Genomic DNA, 26,269 nt, shown 5'->3' with positions numbered 1-26,269 from the left:
TTAGGAGATAATGCTGGAATTAAATCTTCAAGAATGAGAAGATGCCTGGCAAACAATAAAGTGAAAAGAATGGCTGGCATTTCAGGCTGAGGGAGCAACATAGGCAAGAGCACAGAGGCCTGAGACTACAGTGTATTTGTATTGCTCTATGTGGCTAAGTATGTCTGGAATGTAGGTGAGCAATAAGGCAGATCATGAAGAGGCCAGAGCCTGAAGGGCCTTGTGTATTTTGCTTAAAATGAAACATTTATCCTAAGTTATTGGGATTAGTATTAGCAAAATCCTTCCATGGAAATTTTAGATGGTCTTCATGAAAAGCAGTTAGGCAGCTGCCCCTTTCTCATCAGAAACATGCTCATAAGCCATCTCTTAGGATGAATCCTTTTCAAGGATCATTTCCTCTAGCTGCTGAAAAGCAGTTAGGCAGCTGCCCCTCTCTCATCAGAAACATGCTCATAAGCCATCTCTTAGGATGAATCCTTTTCAAGGATCATTTCCTCTAGCTGCTGACTCTGAATAAAGTTTCCTCTTGTAAATGTCAGATTGAGGGGCTGCCGTTTCTTCACCTGAGGTCAGATCTGTCTTACGGTGCAGCCTATACAGCTATCCTCTTCCCGCAGCTGGGCACGCTGACTCCCTGACGAGCTCAGACTTGCCCCTAGCAGGATGTATTTGGTTTAGGCGGTGGAGAGAACAGGAAGGAATTCTAGTCTGCACTCTGTGGTCTGCAGCATATAGCACTCTGCAAGGAATCTGGCCTAGTGCATGTAGTTAGTAGATTTTTTAAAAAAATGTATGAGAACACTGTTGCCACACAAATTTTGGTCCTGTGTCCCAATTCTGATAGTTTGTCTAGTGTCTGAGACTCCGACTCTTGCTACCTCAGAACTGTTTGCTCCTGTATAAACTTGACAAGTCATTCAAAATCCCTGGGACTGGAGCCGTGGCCTACTTTTGTCAGCCTCTCTTTTCATCCTTTGGATATGTTTCTTCTTAATAGACACATTTGAGCATCATTTGCTATGCTGGGCACTGAGTCTCGTTCAGAGCACTTACCTAGTTCCAAGGCCTTACTAGCTTTCTGCCTATCCAAATTGTCACTTTTCCCTAGGTTTCTGGGCACCATGTTTCTCTGCCCTTTGATTCCCCTGTTTGTGATGGGCTTCTCTGATATCAGTTTGCTTTGAAATTTGCTGCTTTGTTTTCTGATTATCATGACTTGACTGCCGAAGTGGCCTCCCTTCTCAAATCCTCGGATTCTGCCTTCACTAGTGAGTGGAGGGGCTTTTGTCTGTTCTGTTCATGTCCATCCCTGAGAGCTGGCCTCAGCCATTGGCAGGGAAGCATTTACTAAGAGAATCAGCTTAGGTAGATACAGTGATTTTCTGTGGAATTCTTTTAATCCACTAAACTGGCTCCTTATTCTTTCCCTGCTTTGTGGCCTATTTTCAAAAATTAAACACAAATTGAGATGCTCAAGCTACCTGTCTATATGACACCTTCTTTGATCTTCATGCTCTAAGCTAGAACTGACATCCTCCCTATTTGTGACTACACTGTATGCTGAAGATCAGATTGCTATCATACTATCATATTTTTACTACTCGTACATGTTTCTACCGGTATTACCTCCTCTTAGACCTCATTAGTCCAGACTGCATATGCTTGTTTTTCTATTTCTAGCATCTGGGTTGGAGTGCTGGGCACATAGCAGATAGATGTTTCATGGAAGCTGTATGTGACAGCCAGTGCTTCATACAAAATCCTGAAGGTTCCATACCGTAAGTGCCAATTATCAGACACATGTAAAATACAGGAAATTTTTGGAATTTGCAGTAAGTGCAATTAATATGGAAGCTGAACTTTTGTCTAATGGTCGTACCTCAAAGTGATTTAATGGTGAAAAATAAGGATTTCAGGGGAAAAAAATCTGAGGAACTTTGGAATTGATGATTTTATGTGTTAGATTATTTCCTATAAGGACTCTAGGGATAAGAAAAAACATGCCACATTGCTGAGGACTGGCTGGTGCTCACTCGGGAATGCTATATGGAAATGTGAATGTTGGGACTTAATTTCCTCATCTGTAAAACGAAAAAGTTGAATTAGCTTAAACTCAAGGATGCATCTAGCTTTTACCATCTCTTCATACACAGGCCTGTGCATGTGCAGGAATATAAACATATACCTGTTAGAAGAAAGTGCTTTATAGCATATGGGAATGAAATGATAAATCTGTCTTTTTCTTTGTAGTTTGAAACCTTATTTGAATAATTTTTATTTTATTTTAATTGTAATTTCAGATAGCAAGGTTATATTAGCAAATTTTATATATGTAAGGAACAAGCAGTAACTTGTAAAATGAAGTTTATTGCCAGAAAACAACCTAATTTTCATACTGAAATTAGGACATTTTCAAAATATGTGAAAACCATTACTTTTTGCTTGTTTATTTAAATATTCCAGTGATGTTGCTCTGTATTTTTGCCACTGTAGCAATTTAGTCAAGTAATTACTTCAATAATTTTTAAATTATATATTACAGAAATTTTCAAACACGAAAAAGTAGAAAGAAAAGTATAATGAACACCCATGTGGCGTCATTCAGCCTTAGCTATTTCAGTTTTTCCATCTTTGTTTCAGCTGTGCTTCTACTTCCTTTCCTACCCCTCCACTGTGTCATTTCACTGTAAATACCTTACTATATACTTATAGCAGATAAGGACTTAAATGAGTCACAGCCACAATACCATTATCACACCTAACAAAACTTAAGAACCATTCCATAATGTCATCTAATACCAAGCTTTTGTTCAAATATATACAATTATCTGAAAAATGTTTTCTAATAGTTGGCTTTTTCTAACCAGGATCAAAACAAGGTCTATTCTTTGCATCTGATTGGTATGTCTCTACATTTCTTCTCCCAATAAATTGAGTCATTGAGCTTACAGAATTGATCACATTCTAGATTGAGGTGACTGCCCCCTCCTTGGATTGGGCTTCCCCTCCTTCCCCCTTTTGTTCCCCTACATCATTCATTTTTCTGAATAAACAGGTCATTTTGCCTGTAGAATTTACCATGTTTTAGATCTGACCAACTGCATTCTTGTGGTGACGTTTAACATGTTTCTCTGGCCATCTTATTCTCTGTAAACCATCAAGGGACATTTAAAGAATCTGATGAAAGAAACAGTGTCTCTCCCTGGAAAATATCAAACATGTATACACACATACACACACACACACACACACACACAATATTTCGTACAATTTCAAAGGCTTCACAGATCTCTGAAGCCACAGACCCCAGGTTGAAATGCCTAATAGAAGTTTGATTAAGCACCTGTAGGGCCATGACTTTCTTTCCCATAAATCATGAGGCCCATGATGTCTCCTTGTCCCATTGTAAGATTAGTGTTATCAGCCTTATCCTATTACTATTTTTTTTATCATTATACTTTAAGTTCCAGGGTACATGTGCACAACGTGCAGGCTTGTTACATATATATATATATATATATGTGCCTTGTTGGTGTGCTGTACCCATTAACTTGTCATTTGCATTAGGTATATCTCCTAATGCTATCCCTCCCCCTCCCCCCACCTCACAACAGGCCCCGTGTGTGATGTTCCCCTTCCTGTGTCCAAGTGTTCTCATTGTTCAATTCCCACCTATGAGTGAGAACTTGTAGTGTTTGGTTTTTTGTCCTTGTGATAGTTTGCTGAGAATGATGGTTTCCAGCTTCATCCATGTCCCTACAAAGGACATGAACTCATCCTTTTTTATGGCTGCATAGTATTCCATGGTGGCGATTCCTCAAGGATTTAGAACTAGAAATACCATTTGACCCAGCCATCCCATTACTGGGTATATACCCAAAGGATTATAAATCATGCTGCCATAAAGACACATGCACTCATATGTTTATTGCAGCACTATTTACAATAGCAAAGACTTGGAACCAACCCAAATGTCCACCAATGATAGACTGGATTAAGAAAATGTGGCACACATACACCATGGAATACTATGCAGCCATAAAAAAGGATAAGTTCTTATCCTATTATTATAAAATTTCCATCAGCCTTTTAACCATTGATTTTAGCAGCCACCGATTATCATTGCCTAGAATGATTCTTGATTTCATCCAAGTTGAAAATGTTAATTTTCTATCAGGATTTTTTCCCTCATCAATTACTAAGTTATCCTAAATACAGTTTGTATTAGAAAAGCAGGATTCTTGCTCGGAATTTTTTTTTATTGTAATAGAAGTTGACAAACAATGACTACCATTGAAAATAATGATAGTTAGAAACTTGTTGCATCTTTTCCTAGACAAAGTAGTAACTGATTCACAATAGCAAAGACACAGGATCAACCTAAATCCTCATCAGCAGTTGAATGGATAAAGAAAATGTGGCCTATATACACACCATGGAATACTATGCAGCCATAAAAAGGAATGAGGTCATGTAGCAATGTGGATGAAGCTAAAGGCCGTTATCCTAAATGAACTAATGCTGGAACAGAAAAACAAATACAACATGTTCTCACTTATAAGTGGGAGCTAAACATTTAGTACATATAGACACAAAGATAAGAATAATAGACACCAGGGCCTAATTTAAGGTGGATGGTAAGAAGAGCATGAGGTTCAAAAAACGACCTTTTAGACATGATGCTTATCACCTGGGTAATGAAATCTGTACACCAAAACCCTGCAGCACACAATTTACCTATAAAGCTGCACATGTACCCCCGAACCTAAAAGTCTTTAAAAAAAAGTAACAAAAACAAAGCAAGTAACTGAAATAACCAAAGTAAATGGGCCAGAGATTTGAAAACTTTCCTGTGAAATGCCTTTTTACTCCAAGTCAAAAACATTCAAGGGCCATGAAATTTATTTTTATATCCCCACTTTTGCTATTTAAAAGTGAATTTATATGCTGTCTTTCTTATAGAGAACATTCCAACAAAGAACGCGTGGGTCTCAGTAAAGAAAATTTGTTGCTTAGAGGATGCACCATTAGAAACACAGAGGCTGTTGTGGGCATTGTGGTTTATGCAGGTCAGTTACGTTTCTAATTTTCATTGTCTACTCTGTGCTTTTCTACAAGTTATCATTTTTCATTCACTCAAAAATGCAATCTGTTGAAGCAGAAAGGAAATTTTGTCTGATAAACTTAATTATTGGTCTCTGTTTTTCTAAGTGGATCACTAAGAAGATTAAACTGACAAAATAGTTCATGTAACTGTGTTTTATTAAATTGTCTGCCAGAGAGATTTTTAAATATGGTATTTGCTTATTGGCTTTAATTTGTACATTTTCTATCATACTGCACGTCCTTCATAGGCCATGAAACCAAAGCAATGCTGAACAACAGTGGGCCGCGGTATAAGCGCAGCAAATTAGAAAGAAGAGCAAACACAGATGTCCTCTGGTGTGTCATGCTTCTTGTCATAATGTGCTTAACTGGCTCAGTGGGTAGGTAAAATTTGATTATTTGCTGACATCTTTTCAGCAAGATATTAAAGTATTTTATTTCAAAATCATATCTGTGAATGTTTGACTTTGGTAAGGTGGATTTTATTTGTCAGTAATGTTTTTACCTCATATCCTTGTCTCTTTCATCCTTTGTCCTGAAAAATATCAATGTTGACTCTATCCATTTACATTTTGCCATAGTACTGAAGAAACCTGGAGAGTGACTTAAAGAGAGAGAGAGTAGAATGTATAGCCTTTTGAATTGGAATTTTGTTTTCAAAAACAAACAACTGATGTTCAATCAAATGAATACTCTCATTCCTTCTCCTTTAGGATAAAGTTTTTTGTTTGCATGCTATATATTTAGCATCCTTTTGATGTCTGTGTATTTTTTGAAAGGTCATGGAATCTGGTTGAGCAGGTATGAAAAGATGCATTTTTTCAATAACCCCGAACCCGATAGACATATCATATCACCACTGTTGGCAGGATTCTATATGTTTTGGACCATGATCATTTTGTTACAGGTAATTTTTTATTAAGCTTATGGTAGAATTTTAACATCTTTGCTGCTTATCCAGCTATGTCCAGTTTCACATCCTTTCTTTAACCTATGTTGACATTTTAAAACTTGTTTGGATCTTCTTAGGTCTTGATTCCCATTTCTCTCTACGTTTCCATCGAAATTGTGAAGCTTGGACAAATATATTTCATTCAAAGTGATGTGGATTTCTACAATGAGAAAACGGATTCTACTGTTCAATGCCGAGCCTTAAACATTGCCGAGGATCTGGGACAGATTCAGTACCTCTTTTCTGATAAGACAGGAACCCTCACTGAGAATAAGATGGTTTTTCGAAGATGTAGTGTGGCAGGATTTGATTATTGCCATGAAGAAAATGGTGAGTGTTGGATTTCTGTGAAAACCAACCTTAGTACTGGTCTTTTTTTGAAACCACTTAAGTGTTGCATGTCTGACAATTCTGACATAGAAGTGGTTGATTTAAGCATTGAGTACTTAATGCTTGCAGATGGGTTTTAAGCTTCACTGTTGTTCCTTCAAAAGCTAGTAGGTTAAAGTCTAGCAGTCTACTGCCATGGTTTCTTTAAAAGTGAAGTAAATTACTAGTGGAAGTAAAAGGTGGGAATTGGAGGGATGAAAATGATATTGTACTATAAATACTCTTGAACAACTAATGAAACTATGGGCCATTTCTTTGAAAAATATTTTGGAAATAATTCCAAAGGGATTACAGGCTCCTTGTAGCTTCATTGTTTGGCCCCTAGGTATCCATTGGTGCTTGATTAAGAATAACTAGTTTAAGCAAAATGAGCTGAACTTCTGACTCTAAAGAAATAAATTTGTAAATTCCAAGTTTCCTTTAAAGAGTTGAACTTTATTAATTTTGCAATTTATAAAAGAAATATGTGCTTCTTTAAAGATAATTCGTAGAAGTGAAAAAAACAAATTAAAAGCCCCACTCTCCCAAGGTTAACCACCATTAACAATTTGGTGAATATGTAACCAGTTATTTCTTTATGCATACTTCTCTATATGTGAACATATATTTACACATTTTCCCTTTTACGAGTTAGGACGTGTAATAGTACTATTTTTGTAAATTGTTTATTTTATTCAACAATGTCTTATGAAATTTTTCCTAAGTCATTTCATAACCTAAAATTAAGAATATAGTTTTCTACTACATATGGTCAAACTTAGTTTGCTATGCTTAATGATGATAGTTTGTTAATATAAAAGCACTTGTAGTTAACATCACTTATTCATTCACCAAACATTTTGTGAACTCCCAATATGTGGCATAAGTCCCCGATTGCATGTAATTTAGATTTATGACACGAAGATAGATAAACGAGATTAAAATTATGATAAATAAAATTTGGCATGCATTATGCATCTTGGTACATATATATGTATTCAATTGTTTTTATAAGATACATTTTCCTCTAAAATATCATGCTAATTTACATTAGCTACAACCCAGAAAAATAGTGCTTGTTTTTCATTCCTACAACCCAGAAAAATAGTGCTTGTTTTTCACACACAGCCATAATGTAATGAAGTTACACTTTTTAATCTGTGTGATTTTTACAGAGAAGTTAGCACTTCATTGTCTTAATTTGTCTCTGCTTAGTAATGAGATTTTTAACTTTTTATATGTTTTTTGGTCATTCTAATTTCCTTGGTAAGTTAATTGAATTCTTTCCCTATTTTTTAAATGAGGTTTCCTTGTTCTTGGTAGGCTGTGGGAGAGCTTTTATGTGAAGTCAGGGTTAATGTTCAGCTTGTATGCTTAGTCTAGATTGTTTGTGGTCAGCACCAATGTTCATTTGTGCACTCATTTAGAACAAGTTCTTAAATACTTTGGATATCAACCCTTATGTTATCCTTTTCTTCTGTATGTGACAAATATTTTTCTGGTTCATTATTTATCACTTATTAGTTTTCTATCACTACATAACAAATCATCACAAACCATAATGGCTTAAACCAATACAAATATGCTGTCTCACAGTATCTCGAAGTCAGGACTCTAAGTCAGGACTCTGAGTACTTCCTCTGCTCAGGGTCCCTCACCAGATTGAAATAGAGGTGTCTGCTGGGACTGTGATCTTATTGATGATCTTATGCTTAGCTCACTGATATTTCACAGAATTCAGTGTACTGAAGTTTTAGCACTGAGGTCCTTGCTTTCTTGCTGCTGTCATCCTGGTACTGTTCGCAGCTCCAAGAGATTACCTGCTATTTCCTGCCACACAGCCTCACCACAGCAGAGCAGTTTGCTTCTTCAAGGCCAGCAACAGAATTTCTCATTTTGAATCTTTCTGACATCAGGGAAGTCCTGAATCCTTTTTAAAGGACTAACCTAATGAGATCATGTGCACCAAGGGTAGTCTTCTTTCAGATTACTCAAAGTCAGCTGATTAATTACATCTGCAAAATCCTTCCACTTTTGCCACATAGCATAATTTGATCATAGCATAGTCACAAGGTGTATCTACCATGGCGGACAGGACTCTTCAGGGCCATCTTAGAATTCTGCCTACCACAGTCTCTAAATTGTGCTTCCAGTGTCTCTTCTTATCAAAAGGTTTATATCTTTGTTATATAAATTTGTCAATTATTATGAATATTATGATTTCTGATGGTAGTGCTGAACTTAGACAACCCATCATGCCTGGTATTATTAAAAATATACTATATTTTCTTCTAGGTACATGTACTTTTAAGTCAACTTTGGTAACCTGTGAGTGTAAGGGGTAAAATGTTAAGTGTTTATTATGTGATCACCATGCAAACACAAAATACAGCTAATCATATTGAATATGATGACACTCTGCATTATGTTTCATCTTATAGTAAAATTTAAAAGCCATCACTAACCTCCACCAAACAGAATAGATCATTGTTAGCATTTTAATGCACTTTTGGGGTCTTTTTTAACCCATCTATCTTAAATGTTTTTAAGATATGCATTTGCACGCACACACACACTTATGTTTTTGTTTTTAAAACAGAAATGGCATCGCAGTGTGATTTTACTTTTATAATTTTTCTTAAGACTTCATCATTCATTATTCAATAAAATGGAACCACATTAATAATGCTATGCTAAACCTCTATAGTGCATTTGTGAGGTTAGTGTTTTCCTGAATTCTTTGACCATAGTTCCCCATTTTTAGGAACTGTCTTGCAGCAGCAATGTTTCATAAAATATACAGCGAGAAGCACTGCTGTGTGTTTTTTTTTTTTTGTATTTGTAGCACAAAATTTTGTGTTCATAACATTTCAAAGAACTAATACTAACCCTCTTCCACTCTAGTCACTGAACATACATATCCCTGCCCAAGTGAGTATTTTTCGTTTATGCCCCCTCACGCAGAAAAGATACCAAGTGACTGGGAATCAAATGCTATCCTGACTGAACTGTAATTGATAAGCTACCTGTTTGGGAACCAAAGTTCTAGAGGTACTAACTTTGCCTTTGACCACTTCTCTACCATAGACATACCCAGAGCTTCTGGTCTTTTTTATGCAATGGTTTAAAATTAAACACATGTGTACACACACACACACACACACACACACACACACACTAGTGGAGACCAGTTCTCTCTAGAAGTTAATTCTGAGACATATTTTCACTGAAGTGAAAACTATTTTAACCATGTATCTGTGTTTTAATGGCTAGTCCTTTAGGGTTTTCTGTAAAAGTGTTGCCTACGAGATAATTTGGTGAAGAATATTGCTACTTGGAAACAACTTCTTACACCTGCAATTGCACTAAACACACCTGACAACACCATTGTATATTTTAAAACCTTCTAGCTTCAAAATGTGTTCCATGTACTGGCAGCATCAGCAACATCTGGGCATGCTTTTAAATTGCAGAAACTCAGACCCCTCTGCAGAGCTTCAATTAAATGCATTTTAATAATATCCCCAGGTGATTAATATGCATATTAAAATTTTAACAAGCCACTCCTTTAAAAGACTGCTTAAAGAGAATGACTTTCTTAAAAATAAACTTTTAAATTTAGGATAATTTTAGATTTACAGAAAAGTTACAAAGATATCCTGGATGCATTGAGGGTTCCAGCATACCCTCATGCCATTTCCCCTGTTGTTATCATCTTGCATTAGTCATATGATATATTTGTGATAAGTAGTGAACAAATGCTGATACATTATTATTAATCGAAACACATACTTTATTTGAACTTCCTTCTTTTTTATCTAATGTTCTTTCTCTGTCCTAGGATCCTAGCTAGGATACCGCATAACAGTCATCATTTCAGTTTCTCTAGATGACTGTTTCTCAGATGTTCTTTTCTTTTGATAAACTTAGCAGTTTTGAGTGGCATCATTCTGGGATTTTGTAGAATGTCTATCAATTTGGACTTGTTCAGAGTATGCCTTTATGATGTACAGTTTGTGAATCTGATTTACATGGAAACAGTAGCATTGAACACTTTCCAAGAACAAGGATTTTGGAATCAGGCCTCTTAAGTCTGCATCCCATTCCCACTACCTACAACTTGTGTCGCCCTGGACAACTATCTAATTTCTCTATGCCTCAATAAAAAGGATCAGTGACACTGTCAATCTCATTGGATGGTTAAGAGAATGAGAGAAGATAATTCGTATAAAAAATTTAGAACAGCAAATGTCATAAAATGAGTTATCTATAAATATAGCAGTTGTTACTGTCATTGTGTTTGTAAATATTGTTGTTAAAATAAGAAACAGGCCTATCTCTTAAGGAGCTCATAGTCTGATGTGGGAGGCAGATATGTAAACATATATTATCATGTTCATTGTCATAAGATAGGAAGTCAGTGTTCTTGTTCCATCTAGTTTTGATTTTCAGGCAGTCAGTATTGGAGGTGGATTTTGTACTGATTAAGGCTTGGGATGTTGAAGGCAGGATATTGGACGTTCTTACAATGCTGGAAATGTGTGGGGAATTAGTTTACAACAAAGGTTTATATATTAAAGATATATGGGTGATACAGTTGGAGAAGGTTTAGCTGAATGTGTTATTTGCAAGCAGGCAAAAGTTGGAATGCTGGAAATGTTTGCAGATTTAGTTCATAGTGAAAGGGTTGACGGAGGATTGATGATACAGTTGAAGGAAGGTCTTCTGAATGCTGTTCACCCTCGTTTCGGGCCCTTTGGAGAGCACATTGAAAGTATGATAAACTCTTTGTTTCATAGACTCATGCCCACTTCTTCCATATATCAAATTGATGCAAGTAACAGGCTATAGGAAGATTACTGGGTATTTGAAGAGGGGAATGGGAAGAAAAGACAGATTGGGGATTAAATAATGAAGAGAAATAAAGTAGACAATCTGGTACCTATCTCAGTAACTACCTTCAGACAAAGGAAAGAACAGACTTTGTAAGTTTTTTCTTATGAAGCAGAAGGTAAGAATTCCTGACCTGCTTTGAGTCATTTATGTAACTATTTTAGAGTCTACTTTAAGATAAATATTAAGAAATGTTAAAGAAATACTAAAGAATATTAAAAGTCATAACGATTTGGATAAGTTTTATCAGTATTATAACAAATCTTTGTTTCTCCTACAATATATTTTTTTAACCCAGAGTCTCACACTCTGCTACCCAGGCTGGAGTGCAGTGGCATGACCTCAGCTCACTGCAGCCTCAACCTTCTGGGCTCAAGTGATCCTACCACCTCAGCCTCACAAGTAGCTGTGACTATGGGTGTATGCCCCCACACGTGGCTAATTTTTGTATTTTTTGTAGAAGCAGGGTTTCACCATGTTTCCCAGGGTAGTCTTGAACTCCTGGGCTCAAGCTATCTGCCCACCTCAGCCTCCCAAAGTGCTGGGACTACAGGTGTGAGCCACCATACTTGGTCTCACACCTAATTTTTATAAAATTCTCACTGAGCCTGGAATTACAGCTCCAGTAGCTTTGTTTTCTGAATCACATTGCAACTTTACTGGTCTATTTCCTTTTTTGAGAAGGAATCTAGTCTCGCTCTTTAGCCCAGGTTGCAGTGAAGTGGCACAATCTTGGCTCACTGCAACCCCTGCCCCTTGGGTTTAAGCAACTCTCCTGCCTCAGCTTCCCAAGTAACTGGGATTACAGGCACCTGCCACCATACCCAGCTAATTTTTTTGGATTTTTAGTAGAGATGGGGTTTCGCCATGTTGGCCAGGCTGGTCTCAAACTCCTGACTTCAGGTGATCCACCCACCTTGGCCTCCCAAAGTTCTGGGATTACAGGCCTGAGCCACCGGCCCAGCCTATTTCCTTTTCATAGCTTCCAAAAATGAGTAAAGGTTGAGTCAATTCATGTCTTCTTGATTCCACTTTTGTAATTGTACTGATTGAACAAGTTTTCCCTACAGTAATAGCTGAGCTACCTGGAACTATACTAATTATATAGTTGCATGATGACTGATTTCCCTAATAATAGCTAGAAGCTGCATGATCATTAAATGTAGCTTTCATGTTTATATGTGTTTTGAAGTACAGTGTTACCCCCTTGTCAGTGGTTTTACTTTCCACGGTTTCAATTACCTTTGGTATAGTAAAATAAGATATTTTGAGAGAGAAAAACAGAGACCACATTCACATAAGTTTTACTACAGTATATTGTTACAATTGTTCTATTTTATTATTAGTTATTGTTGTTAACCTTTTACGATGCCTAATTTATAAGTTAACATTTATCATAGGTATCTATATATACGAATAAACACAGTATATTTAGGGTTCAATACTATCCATGGTTTCAGGCATCCACTGGGGGTCTTGGAACGTATTCCCTGTGAATAAGGGGAAACTTCTGTATTTTTAAAATATTTTAAAAATGGTGTTACACCATCAATAAATTCCTTGAGCTACTCAAGGATTTATCAGTCTCAGCACTATTTGGGCTAGATTAATTTTTGTTGTTGGGGGCTGTCCTGAGCATTGTAAGATTTTTAGAAGTATTCTTGGCCTCCACCCACTGAATGGTAGCAGCACACTTCGCCCAGTTATAACAAGCAAAAGTGTCTACAGCCATTGCCAAACCCCCAGGGGAGAAATTCACCCCATGTGGAGAACCACTAAGCGAACCTATTATATACAAATCACTGCTGAGGAGCTATAAGGTAGTGGGTAGTGTGCTGGCTTTGGAGGCAGAAGACCTAAATAGAATTTCCAGCTCCACCCACAACTAGCTGTTTAAAAATGGTTGAACTGCTTAATCTCTCTGGGTCTTAATCTCCTCAGCTGCAGAGTAGGCAGTGATAGTTTCTACCTGATGGCATTATTTTGAAGATAAAAAGGGAGTATATATACATATATATTACACACACACACACACAAACATATATAATGACCAAGCCAGATGCATGAAAAAAGGAGGACCTCAAAAAATATTAACTTGCTACCCCACAACTTTCCCTTAATACTAGGGATATTTCATTCACATGTCTATTGATTCATTCATTTATTATTCATTTAATAAACTTTTATTTAAATGACAAAACATGGACTCATTGAAATTAAGCAGGGGATATTGGCCATGTGTTTAAAATTGGCCCTGTTAACATATATAGGTAGATTCAGAAGCAGTAAAGCACGGGGCTGTGGAGTCTAGTAGAACTCATTTGAAGACTCATTTGTACCATTTTTGTGAGATGGAGCAAATTACTTAAGTTTATTTGTAAAATGTAGGTATTAATACTATCTGCTGAGATACTATGATTAAACGAGGCAAGTGCCTGGTAAGCAAATGCCTGGTACATTCTGCACATGTAATCTCTAAATTCCCAATGAGTGGTATGAGTAAGAGCCAGTATAGTTACAGAGGTGTTTGTGGAGGAGCTGGCATTTGAACTAAACTTCTAAAGATGTTCAGGATTTATGTAAATAGAAAGGACACAAATGAATATTCCAAGCAAAGGCATAGATGGAAATGGAGGAGATCAGAATCTTTGGGACACAATATGTAAACCAGTTTTTGAAGCTGGAAGGTCATACTGGGAAACATTCCGTGTTGTTTAGGCAGATTATATAATAAGACTTGCAGAGCTGGGAAAGATCTTAAAGTCACCGAATCCAAATCATTCATTCTGAAATGTTTCATTCTGGAAACAAAGGCCCAGAAACAGCAAGTGATTTGCTGAAAGCCACTTAGTCTTTGGAAGAGTTGGTACTGGAACCTAGGATCACCACATAGACCCTTAGCCTCTCCTTGCCTTTAAAGAATACAGACAAAAACTATTATAAAAAAAAAAATAGAACGTGCAAACATTCTTTACTTCATAGAATAACTTACCCGAAGCCATACTTTATTCCTTAGCTAGAGTTAGGCTGAATAGAGATGATCAGCAATCCAACAAGCACATATTTATTGATGGTCTGTATTCCAGACACTGGATACAATGCTGAACAATTCAGACAAGGCCCCTGCTCTCATGGAGTTTCTATTAGAGAAAATATTCACAAATATATTAATTTTTTAAATCAAGAAAAAAATAGTGATAAGTGCTTGGCAGAATATTAAAATAAGGTGGTATAATATAAAATGATTGGATAGCCACTTTGAACTAGAGGGTCAGGCAAGGCCTCTCTAAGTGGGACATGGGGCTTAGATCTGAATGACATAGTCTTGAAATTCCATAGGAAAGGCTTCCAGTCAGAGGGAATATCTAGTAAAGAAGCCCTCAGGCAGGGGTGAGCTTATTACTTTTCAAAGTAAAAAAAGAAGGCCAGTGAGTCTGGATTTTAGTGGGCATGTAGAAAGAGAAGCAAAGTTAGATAGGTCAGCAGGACTCTGATCATCTTGAGTTATTTAAGCCAGGATAGGGAGTCCAGATTTTATTCTCAGTTAATTGTAAAGCTACTGGAGTGTTTTATGCAGGAAGTGATCTGATCTGCTTTATCTTTTAGGAAGATCACTGTAGCTACTATTTGAAAAATGGATTGCAGAGGGGCAAGGAGACCAGTTATGAGACTATTGCACTGGTCCAGTTGAGAGATGATGGTGGCTTGGACTAAGGTAATGGATATGGAGAGAAGTAGAGTTATTTGAGATATTTTTTGGATCTATCGAGGACAGATGTTAGTGATACTCTGAAAATAAGAAAGAAGATAGGAAATTAGGAGGATTCTAGATTTCTGGCTTAAGTAACTGCATAAGTCATTAAGTTTCATTTACAAAGATAGTACCTATCAACTGCTGCTTTGACATCTGAGATTATCATATTGGCAAAACAGACAGAATTCTCTGACCTTTTGGAGGTTGTATTCTACTGGATGATTCAAAAAATAAAATAAATAAGATATATATGTGTAGATGGTGGTAGGTCTTGGCGTAGAATCTATTATAAATTGTGTGATCAGATCTGGGAAGTCTTCACTTCCCAGTGAGGTCATTTCAAAGATGGGACCAGATGAGATCACCAAGGAAGATGCAGGTAGAGAAGGGAAGGCACTTCTGCAGCTCTCCAGTATCTGAGGGCTGAAAAGAAGAGATAGCAGGAGAAACTAAGAAGAAACAGCTATTGAAGTGGGAGGAAAATCAGGTAAGTGTGATGTTAGAGAAACCAAAAGAGACATTTCAAGAAGGAAAGAATGGTCAAGTCTGTTGGATATTACTAAGGGTTCACATAAGATAAGGATGGATGTGATCATTGGATTTGACAACATGGAGCTCATTGGTGACCATGAAAAGAGCAATGTCAGTGGAGAGATGGGGACAGAAAGCCATGAAATTACTTAAAGAGAGATTGGTGTCAATAAAAAAGGGAAGAATTGTAAGGGTAAAGTCATTGAGTTCAGAGAGGTGAGATTCAGATGACAAGTGGAGAATTTGGTGTCTGAAACATAGAGAGATGATTTGTTCACAGTAGGAGGAGGAAAGGACGAGAGTATGAGTACCGATACAGATAAGTAGGTAGATTTGATGATGGAAAAAGAAGGGAATTTTGATCTGATTGCTTCTCAGTGAGGTATAAGGTAAGTTCATTGACCAAGGATATGGGAGGTAGGCCTTGGCAGCCAGATTTGAAAGTGGGAGAGATGGTGTGAAATAGCTGCTTAAGCAACTGCCTGATATATTCAACTTACAAGTGGTTCTTCTCAGATGTTGACTTAATGTGCTTTTTATCCCACAGCCAAGAGGTTGGAGTCCTATCAGGAAGCTGTCTCTGAAGATGAAGATTTTACAGACACACTCAGTGGTTCCCTCAGCAATATGGCAAAACCGAGAGCCCCCAGCTGCAGGACAGTTCATAATGGGCTTTTGGGAAATAAGCCCTCAAATTGTCTTGCTGGGAGCTCTTTTACTCTAGGAAGTAGAGAAGGAGCCAGTGAAGTGCCTCATTCCAGACAGGCTGCTTTCAGTAGCCCCATTGTAAGTGTGAATGCATGACTGGAATCTTGCACATCCACAGTGTATGACGAAAGAACAGCCTTGTAATTATGATAGAGTTAAACTCTGTTGTCTTTTCTACCTTAGAAGAGACTACATGAGCTGCAAGATCACCACACATAATTAGAAGTATAAACAAACAATATCACACTAGCCTACTTTTAAAAAATAATTCAATGTTGAGAGGTAGTATACCATTTCTGAAAAAAATAGAGTATTTCTGGTCAGGGCTGATTATGTGTGACCCTGAAGAAGGCTGCCTTGGTTTAAGAATCATGGCTCACTCTCAGAACCAGCAAAGCTTACAAGAGTTATCTTATAGTCAGATAAGCATGTGTAATTTATAGGAACATTCATAGGCTATGTGGTACATCGAAGACCTTTTTGTTGCTCTGTAATCTCCCAAATCCCACCAGACTTGTGGTTTTTCCCTATTCCTAGCCTCCAGAAGGCCATTTTTTAATATATCAATTTCAGAGTTCAACAGAATGTGTTCATGAGTTCCAGTGGGAAGTGTCAGGAACTGTCTAGTCACATCCATTAACAAATCCATTTTACTCCAGAAAAACTAGAGGACCATGTAGCCAATGGGAAAAAGAGGGAAAGGTGCTGTGAGAAAAAAAATTAGAAATCAACCTTTTGCTATATTTAAAATTACCTGTATAAAAGTTCAATTTCCTTCTCTGCCTTTTACATTTTATTAAGTCTTGCGTTTTACCAAGATGAGGATTTCCCAGCCATCAGACTGATAATATATACAAAATAAGTGACATAACAAGAATAAATCAACTTTGAGGAAGCTTTGTGTTTCTACATTGAATTTATTGTATGTTTTTCATAGTTGAGACATGATATGAGTAGACCCCAGGGGTCTCATTTGTACTGGGAAGGCCTTGAGCTTCCCAGGATCCTGGCTCTTCTCAAATTGTGAGCAAATGCATAACTACAGCAACTGGAGTGATCATTTCAGTCCATGTCCTTTCTGTGGCACTAACATAAAAACTATTATATTATATCTTAGCCATATGTCAAGTGATTCCAAGACTTAATATTTCTCCAACTTGTAAAATGGAAGAAGAAAGGAATGTACACAGTTCATTCTGTATACTCATTATAAGACCATATCAGAAATATATTTTTCTTCTATTTTTCTATCGATATATTTTCTTCTATTATATCTTTTTATCTATCCTTGTATTGAACTTTTTCATTTTCCATCCACCTGAAAGTAAGAACATGTTGGCTGTTGTTTAGACAGAAGCAGCACAGTCTGGTAATAAGATGGGTCTGTGCCACACCTTATTGGTTTCTTGATCAAACTTCACCCTATTCATGGAACAAATGATTGGTCATTTCTTAGTTTAAAGTCTTTGTCCCTTTATAGATAAATTTACCCTGTCTAAAATATATTCTGTCTTCATATACTACCTCCATCCACCAAATCTGGTGAAATATTTATTTCTTTAAGAACTAAATTAAATATCACTTTTTTTCTGAAGACTTCTCAGATTCTCTTCTTTCGACGTCCGAGCTCTGTTTGCACCGTCCCTCCATCCCTTCATCCACATGGCATTGGTCTTATTTCTGCCTCTGGCAATCCACCATTAACTCCCTGAGAGAAGGATTTATCCATCTTGAATCAACATCTAGCACAATGGCTGGCATGTCCGTTCTCAATAAAGTATTTTTAAAGGTTGTTGAAGGAAGCTACTTACCAGGCTGTCTTTTCATCTGTGCCATTTTCTTTTCATATGCCTTATACTCCAGTGTCATTCCTGATTATATGGATGTGTTTCTGTTATTGTTGTCCTTGTTGTATTTGTGTTTTGCAAAACCATACCCCTAATATATAGAATAAGTAGGTCATGGTCTTCCTCAGTGTATAAGATTATTTCTCAATCTTGGTCTAAGCAAGTTGATTTTATCCTTTTGAAGACTAAAGATTATTTTGAGAAACTACATAATCTTTTATCTGAAAAATGAGCATCTGTAAATATGTCATATAAAATTCTAAAAGCCCATCTGTGGAGCCCAGGTTAAGAACACCAGCTTGAGGACATTCTGAGAGTTGTGATGTCTAAAAGTGGAAGGTTGTAAGATGGCATCCTTCAAAGGAGGCGAGTTGTGAGCCAGCAAGTGAGGATGCCAGGCAGGGTACTGATGAAGATGTACCAGCCTTTAGGCATTAGAATGTGACTGAGGCCCATGAGTCCTGGATTCATAGTACCTGTTTTAGAAATAGGAACCTTTACTTTGTATGCCAGTGTGTTTATGCGTCTTTAATTTTCTGGAGTTTTTCATTCAACAAGGATACTGTTTATTCTACATGAAGTGCTCTTCTCTTAGATCTTTGTATAGCTGTCTCCTTTCTGTCATTGAGCCTTAGTTCAAATACCTCCTCAGTGAAGCCTTCTCTGACACCCAGTTCCAAGTACATTCCATCTCTCCCTTGTCTCTCTCTGTCTCAATATAAAGGCATCTTATTTATTTGCTGTTAGGATAGTTTTGGATCTACTGTCTCCCCCAGGTAGAATGTGAGTTCCATGTAAGCCAGGATCCTGTCTGTTCTATGCACACCTCTTACCTTCAGGGGTGCCTGGCACCACAGATTAGCAATAAATATTTATGAGATAATGAATTTATTAATGAATTAATGGAAGGCATGGCATAATACTGGACATGGCATAATACTGGAATAAGACATGACCTCAGCCTTCAGTTTTGTTCTAGCTAGAGAAGATAGACATATAAACAAATAATTATAAACCTGCAGTAAAGATGTAGTCATAGTAGTTAATCCAAAGTATAGTAAGTATATCCAAAGTAAAGTAAAGTAAGTGTAGTAAGGTCACAAAGAAGGGAGTGATCAGCTCAAAGGAAGCGAAGAAGGATCAAGAAAGGCTGCCTGAAAGAGCTACAACTTGAGTTAGGATTAAACTAATGAGTAGAGAGAGAATCACAGATTGGAAAAGGAAGGAAAGGCATTTGGAGCTTACAGCATGTGGTACATGCAGACATTCAGAACCACAGGGCCATGGGAGAATGTGGTGTGCAGGAGGAATTGTTAGCATGTGGTTATTGACCTTTGTCTCTTTTTTTTTTTTTTTTCTTCAGGACTGTGTTGTTTAGGAATCAGTGGGGAGGGAGTGGTGGCAATAGAAGATGTTTGTGCCCACTCTTAAGCCAAAGTTGCAATGGTGGAGTGGTGAACCCTTAAAATGAGTAGAGTGGCATCTGGCAATGAAATGAAGAATCTTGGGTACAGGTGGAACTAGGGGAAGAGTGAAGAACAGTATTAGAGCTCCTTGGTCAACTTTATGCCCCATCCTTTGTCCATTACTAAACCGTGGGTTTTTAAAGTTTTGCATAAACAATTATAGTGGGCTGCTGCTTCTCTCTGTTTTAAAACAAATTTAACATTTAAATTATATGAAAGCCATTCAAAAGATTCAACAAACACTATTAGAGGGCAAAGGGAGTTTTGGCTAGTTTTTGCTTGTTAATTTGAATTTAAATAGAGGAGAGAGAGAGAAAAAAAAGAAAGGAGTAAACCTGAATGTGAAATCTACAACTTAGTAGGAAGGCATAATAGGAATTATAAGGGTAAATCTAAAATTTGAGATAGGCAGATACCATACAAGATTAGGACAAAGAGCTCTCTTTGGACATTAGGACTCTCACCAGGAAACCAAATAAGGCTTTGTTTACATTATGGGAAGCTGTCTACATCATGCTCTGTAATCTACGCTCTCATTTGAAGTAAAAATTTTCTTGAATTTTAAAAAAATACCTACTTAAGCCCAGTGGGCGGTAATATGTGTTTATTTTCCAAAGAAGAACATCTTTTTCATCTGGTTGTTTCTCCCTCTCTTTCCTTATGGGATATGAGATTAGCAAATTATAATAACATATGACAATACACTTTTATTGCTTACCCATGTGTCAGGTACTGAGTTAGGAATCCAAAGATCAATAAGATACAGTCCTTACTTTAATGGGCCTTCCAAATTCTCTGGGGAGAGAGTCCATACATATGTAAGGAATTATTTAAAGTAAGATTGTTTGAGCCTGGTTCTGAAGTTAACAGGCATCCAGAGAAGGCAGAAACCATCCATCACCGACGAAAGAGCAAAAGTTAATAATGTAATCTTGGGTCTCAATAAGGAAGATTTTGATCTTGAGAGAAATAGCTACAGATACAGTCAAGCAGATAAGAATTGCATGTGGTGACTCTCTATCTTCACCTTAATTGGTGACTAACTTCTTAGTCACTAGAAATTAACTTAATTTAGTGGGACCAACTAAAGTAGAAGAATGAGCCATGCCTGAAGCTTCCTTGTATGTAGACCTTTCCTTAAATCTTCTGGGCTCTTTTGTGTATATTGTTTTATGGTGCTTTTCAAGGTCTTCTATGGTCCTGACTTTCTAGATTTTTCCCACTTTATTTTGACAATACTTCTCAGCACAATTTTGCTGACCAGAGCCACACAACCCCACTTTCACACACTGTTCCCACTCACCTCCAGCTTGGGCCAACTTCAGTATTACTTCTGTTCTCATGGCCACGGCACAGCCTTTCAGTCACGCAGTCATTGGATTCCCTGAATGGCATATTACGTTGACTACATAAATAGTGTCTTAGTCCATTCAGGCTGCCAGAACAAAATACCATAAACTGGGTAGCTTGTAAACAACAGAAATTTATTTTTCACAGATCTGGAGGCTGGAAAGTCCAAGTTCAAGGAGCCAGCAGATTTGGGGTCTGGTGAGGGCCTGCTTCCTGTTTCATAAAAACAGTACCTTCTTTTACTGTGTCTTCATATGGTGGACAAACTCCCTTGGACCTGTTTTACAAGGACTTTAATCCCATTTATGAAGTCACTGCCCTCATAACCTAATCACCCCAAAGGGCTGCACTTCCTAATACCATCACCTTGTGGGTTAGGATTTCAGCATACAAATTTTGGGGAGACCCAAACATTCAGACCATAGTAAATAGCATTTGTCACAAATGCAGAAGTTGCAAACCTTTCATCAATGTTAGATTGACGTTGGAATGCAAGATAATCCTTATGTTCTGAACCAATTATTAGTTAAATAATTGCTGAGATCATTGATACAATAAAATCACTATTAGCTTCTGTAGTCTCTGACTCAGTCTCAAATGTCTTCTATAAAAGAAGTCTCTAAAAAATAGAATTTGAAAAGCCTGTACATACTAGCCTCTTCTTGGAGATTCCTAATACCCATTAAACTCTCTGAGAAATGCTGGAATTAAAAAACTTGTTTAAACATTTCTTAAACTTATTTCAGTATAGAACTCTGTTAAATTTTTGCTTATTCCATGTTAACATTCAGAGAAGGATGCCATTGGAAATATTGCCCTGACCTGTGGAATCTCATAAGCACTAAACAACAACATAATCATAGGCCTTGGTAAAATACCATGCAACAAATTTCCCAGGCATCTCTTCACTGACCAAATAAATAAGTCTCTCCAACCTTACCACTTTCTTCTACTGACTTTGGAAAGGGGGTCCTTAAGGCCAGAGTTGTTCCCTGAGTAGCTGAGGGTCTAGCACTAGCGCCAGCTCGGAGTTATTATATATGTGAGACTCATGAGAAAATGTGATCAACTTATTAATTAACAGCCATCAGATCATGAATGGCTACGAACTCCATCAAACTGAACAAGATTCAAATTTTGCTAAGTCAAATAGCACAAGCCAGTAGAATTAATGAATTTAGTTAGAAAGCTAGCAATGCTTTTTGACAGCAGGTAACTTGGTGAGTCTGGAAGCCAGGTGAGACTGCTAACCTGTCTGAAGGTGAGTGTGTCATTTGAGAAAGAAGGAAGGAAAAGGAACATTAAATTACTTAGGTTACTGTTATACTGGTCTCATCTTAGTCATTATCTCATTTACTTTGTACAGTCACCTGGGAGGTAAGTGTTATTTTTACCATTAGACAGAAGAGGAAAAGGTGGTTAAGTAAGCTGCCCAAGACCTCTAGTTAGCATGCAGTGGAGCTAAGACCTGAACGTAAACCCATATGTTTTCCATCCCATGCTCTCTTCTTATTAAACCTATGCTAACTCTCACCAAACTTTTAAGCATAAATATAAGCCATAATCTTCTGAGTCCATGTCATACATCCTTATATTTTACTCTTTTCTCTAAATCTCCTCTCCTGGCTTTCCTGCAGTCAGTGTGCTTTGCGAGCCAGCTACCTCAAGGACTGTTAGAATACAATGGTGCTTTTGTACAACCTTGATTCTGAGCACGTTGTTCCTCCTTTGACTCAGCTGAAAAATTTCTAAAGCAGTTAACTGCATGTTACTGGATTATACTTAGATTTCTACTACAACATTATTTTGTCAAAATTAGTACTCTCACATAAGTGTGAGAAGCACTGTGTCAAACAAAATGGAGTACTTTCTTTCAATAACAAATTCTTAGAACAAACCTGTACTGAGAAGAAAGCATAGTTGCCAAATGTATGTGGTGATCAGAAATCTGGAAGAATCCTTATTAATGTCTTGTATTACTTGAAAATGCTGATAAAATATGTTAACTTGCTTATAATTTTTATTTTTGGAGAGTTGTTTTTTATAATAGTAGTAACTTAAGCCATAAAATATTTTGTTGCAATAACATGGTATGAATAATGCCCAAAGTTTAAGAGTTAGTATTCAGCAAGTGATGGTGAATGAATCTATGACCAAGGTAGAATTCTGGGCTCAATAAAATCTACCTCTGCTATTATGTATTTCAAAATGAGAAAACACTCAGCTAGATTTGATGAAAACTGAATTCCTGTTTAGTTTAATAGTTAAGATAGTCTCCATTGATAATGTGCATTCTGGATTATCCATTTGTTTTTATGTCTTTTATTTCCCTATTCTTACTTCCCATGACACGATATACATTAAAATTATTTTTAGAAAAATAAAGTTTACCATCTCATGATTCATAATCCTGGCTATACAAGTTATTACTCATGTTGATTTAAAACTAACTTTTATATACTTCTTATAACAACATGCGGTCTTACTGAATTTTCAGGAAACAGATGTGGTACCAGACACCAGGCTTTTAGACAAATTTAGCCAGATTACACCTCGGCTCTTTATGCCACTAGATGAAACCATCCAAAATCCACTACTGGAAACTTTGTACATCATCGACTTCTTCATTGCATTGGCAATTTGCAACACAGTAGTGGTTTCTGCTCCTAACCAACCCCGACAAAAGGTGAGTAAGTTCCCTAATGCAAACAAGGGTCACTTTCCGGAAGAGAATTTTGGGTTTAAATTTATCTGTACTGAGCTTGATATATGGATAAAAATGATAAATAATAGCAGCTATATAACAGTGATTCAGCATTTCTTCTGTGCTCTGCACTTACCATGGTTTATGTCGTGGGTCCCCAACCCCCTGGTCACAGACCAGTAACAGGCTGTGGCCTGTTAGGAACCAGTCTGCACAGCATGAGGGGAGGAGAGGACCAGTGAGCATTACTGCCTGATCTCCACCTCCTGTCAGATCAGGGGCAGCTTTAGATGCTCATAGGAACGCGAACCCTATTATGAACTGCATATGCGAGGGATCTAGGTTGTGTCCTCCATATGAGAATCCTAATATCCAGAGAATCTAATACCTGATGATGTGAGGTCCTATCCAACCTGTCCGTGGAAAATTGTCTTCACAAAACTGGTCCCTGGTGCCAAAAAGGTTGAGGACCGCTGGTCTAAGTGATTTATTGGTATTAATAAGTTTAATCCTCCTAACAATCCTATGAGTTAGATGCTATTACCCTACTATTCTCCATTTTACAGATGAGGCTAAGTAATTTACCCAGGGTCACAACCGGTTTGTGGGGGAGGTGGGATTTGAACCTAGGAAATACAGCTCAGTGCTACTATATTATTTGCCTCTAAGAGGGTAGTGATGAGAGCAGTTCATTTTGCTTTAGTTTATTTGCCAAATTGAAGCTTTATTTGAGACTTCTGAGACCTCCAATGTCATATGCACTGTATCAAGCAAAATATACAGTATTGGATTCAATATCATGTTTAATGATTTTTTTCTTTTGAGATAGAGTCTAATCCTGTCTCCCAGGCTGGAGTGCAGAGTCATGGTCTCAGCTCACTGCAACCTCCGCCTCTCAGGTTCAAGCAATTCTCCTGCCTCAGCCTCCTGAGTAGCTGGATTATAGGCACCCACAACCACGCCTGGCTAATTTTTGTAGTTTTGGTAGAGGCAGGGTTTCACCATGTTGGCCAGGCTGGTCTCAAATTCCTGACCTCAGGTGATCTGCCTGTCTCAGCCTCCCAGAGTGCTGGGATTACAGGTGTGAGCCACTGCTCCTGGCCTTTTTTGTTTTTTTCTGGGACAGGGTCTCAACTCTGTCACCCAGCCTGAAGCTGCATGGTACAATCACAGCTTACTGCAGCTTTGACCTCCCGAGCTCAAGCAATCCTACTGCTTCAGCCTTCTGAGTAGCTGGGACCACAAGTGTTTGCCACCATGCCCAGCTAATTTTTAAAATTTTTGTGGAGATGGAATCTTGCTATGTTTTCCAGGCTTGTTTTGAACTCCTGAGCTCAAGCAATCCTCCCACATCAGCCTCACAAAGTGCTAGGATTACAGGCATGAGCCACCACACCTGGCCAAAAAAAAAACACCTAGATTTTTAAAGTCTATTTGTAGCTTAGAATTCATGATGAATTCATTTTCAATGAGGAGGAAAACTTGTTTAATGGGCTGGTGATTCACCACTTGCTGTGCTAGCCTCCTTGTGTATAGCTCTCCCACCTTTTACTCACTTAAAATTCAATTTGTAGCACAACCCAATTCGATTTAATTTTCCATCAGATCATTTTCTTTTGGCAGCTTCTGAGGTGGTCAACTTTAACATAAAAATAATTTCCTTCCAATTAAGTTGAGCTTCATCAGGAACTGTATTTTTACAAGGTTTTGCCTAGGAAGTTGCTCTTTGAAAAAGTGATTATGCAATTACAGAATAAAGGCTGTTCTTTTCCCCCCACATAATTTTTCTAATAAATCTGTTTTCAAAGTAAGTATCTTTTGGTGTTTTCCTTTTAAGAAATATTATTGCCTTATTCTTAAAGAATATAATATTCTACTGCTTGAAAGAAAATCTGTCAAGCATATAAGAGTCTAAGCCTCATGGTATTTCAAAGTAATGATAGAAAGGCAGTGAATAAATAGCTAATCAGCATTCATGTGAGATACAGAAACCTCATCTGTGATTGGGTTTTACTCTTCATTCCTGAGTTGCTGATAAGTTTGAAAGTCAACCAGCATAAGACCTTCAAATTATTATAAAATCAGTTATTTTTAGGGGAAAACTTTTTAATTTATGAGCATTTCTGAATGAGAAAATTTTTCCATCCAGTTAATTGGCCTTCCATAATTAATGTGAATTTCTCAGTTTAATCACTGATAAAAGTTAAGATTTAAGAGAAACCAGGGTGTACAAATAAGAAAAAGTTCTATGAAAATAGAAATTCAAATCCACATTATGATATTGATAATTCTTCTTGATGAAGCTACTTTGCTTACTGGTCCACTTAAAAGAAAAATCAAAGTAACAAACTTTTGCAGAATCTGGAAAATAAAAGAGAAAAATACATTTTGTTAATCTTTTGATTTGCTTTCTTCTGGTGTTTTTGTTATGTGTAATGTTACTTGTTACTTTTTTTACGCTAGTCTCATAGCTTTTTCAGTATTCCCCTGCAGACTTTATAAGCTTTATTTTTAAATATTATATAACATTTCAAGATGTGTCAATTTTGCTGTTACTGAATACTTAATTAGCTTATAGTTTTAAAA

The 26,269-nt window shown here is 37.2% G+C and overlaps 1 protein-coding gene across 7 annotated transcripts in view; it reads left to right on the top strand.

Annotated features, from left to right (window-relative positions):
* Positions 1–26,269, top strand: part of ATP10D (ATPase phospholipid transporting 10D (putative)) — a 118,959-nt gene that overhangs the window by 44,427 nt on the left and 48,263 nt on the right. For all 7 annotated transcript variants that reach the window (XM_023224522.2, XM_023224521.2, XM_023224520.2 and 4 more), the window contains 6 exons: positions 4,966–5,072; positions 5,358–5,489; positions 5,889–6,016; positions 6,139–6,391; positions 16,156–16,394; positions 23,477–23,665. In XM_023224522.2, coding sequence (XP_023080290.1) covers positions 4,966–5,072; positions 5,358–5,489; positions 5,889–6,016; positions 6,139–6,391; positions 16,156–16,394; positions 23,477–23,665 — 1,048 coding nt within the window. The remainder of the gene's footprint in view (positions 1–4,965; positions 5,073–5,357; positions 5,490–5,888; positions 6,017–6,138; positions 6,392–16,155; positions 16,395–23,476; positions 23,666–26,269) is intronic.

The sequence above is a fragment of the Piliocolobus tephrosceles genome, chromosome 3 (genome assembly GCF_002776525.5).
Source record: "Piliocolobus tephrosceles isolate RC106 chromosome 3, ASM277652v3, whole genome shotgun sequence".
Classification (NCBI taxonomy): domain Eukaryota; kingdom Metazoa; phylum Chordata; class Mammalia; order Primates; family Cercopithecidae; genus Piliocolobus; species Piliocolobus tephrosceles.
The sequence above is the reverse complement of the archived record's forward strand: the minus strand, read 5'-3'. Positions and strand labels throughout refer to the sequence as shown.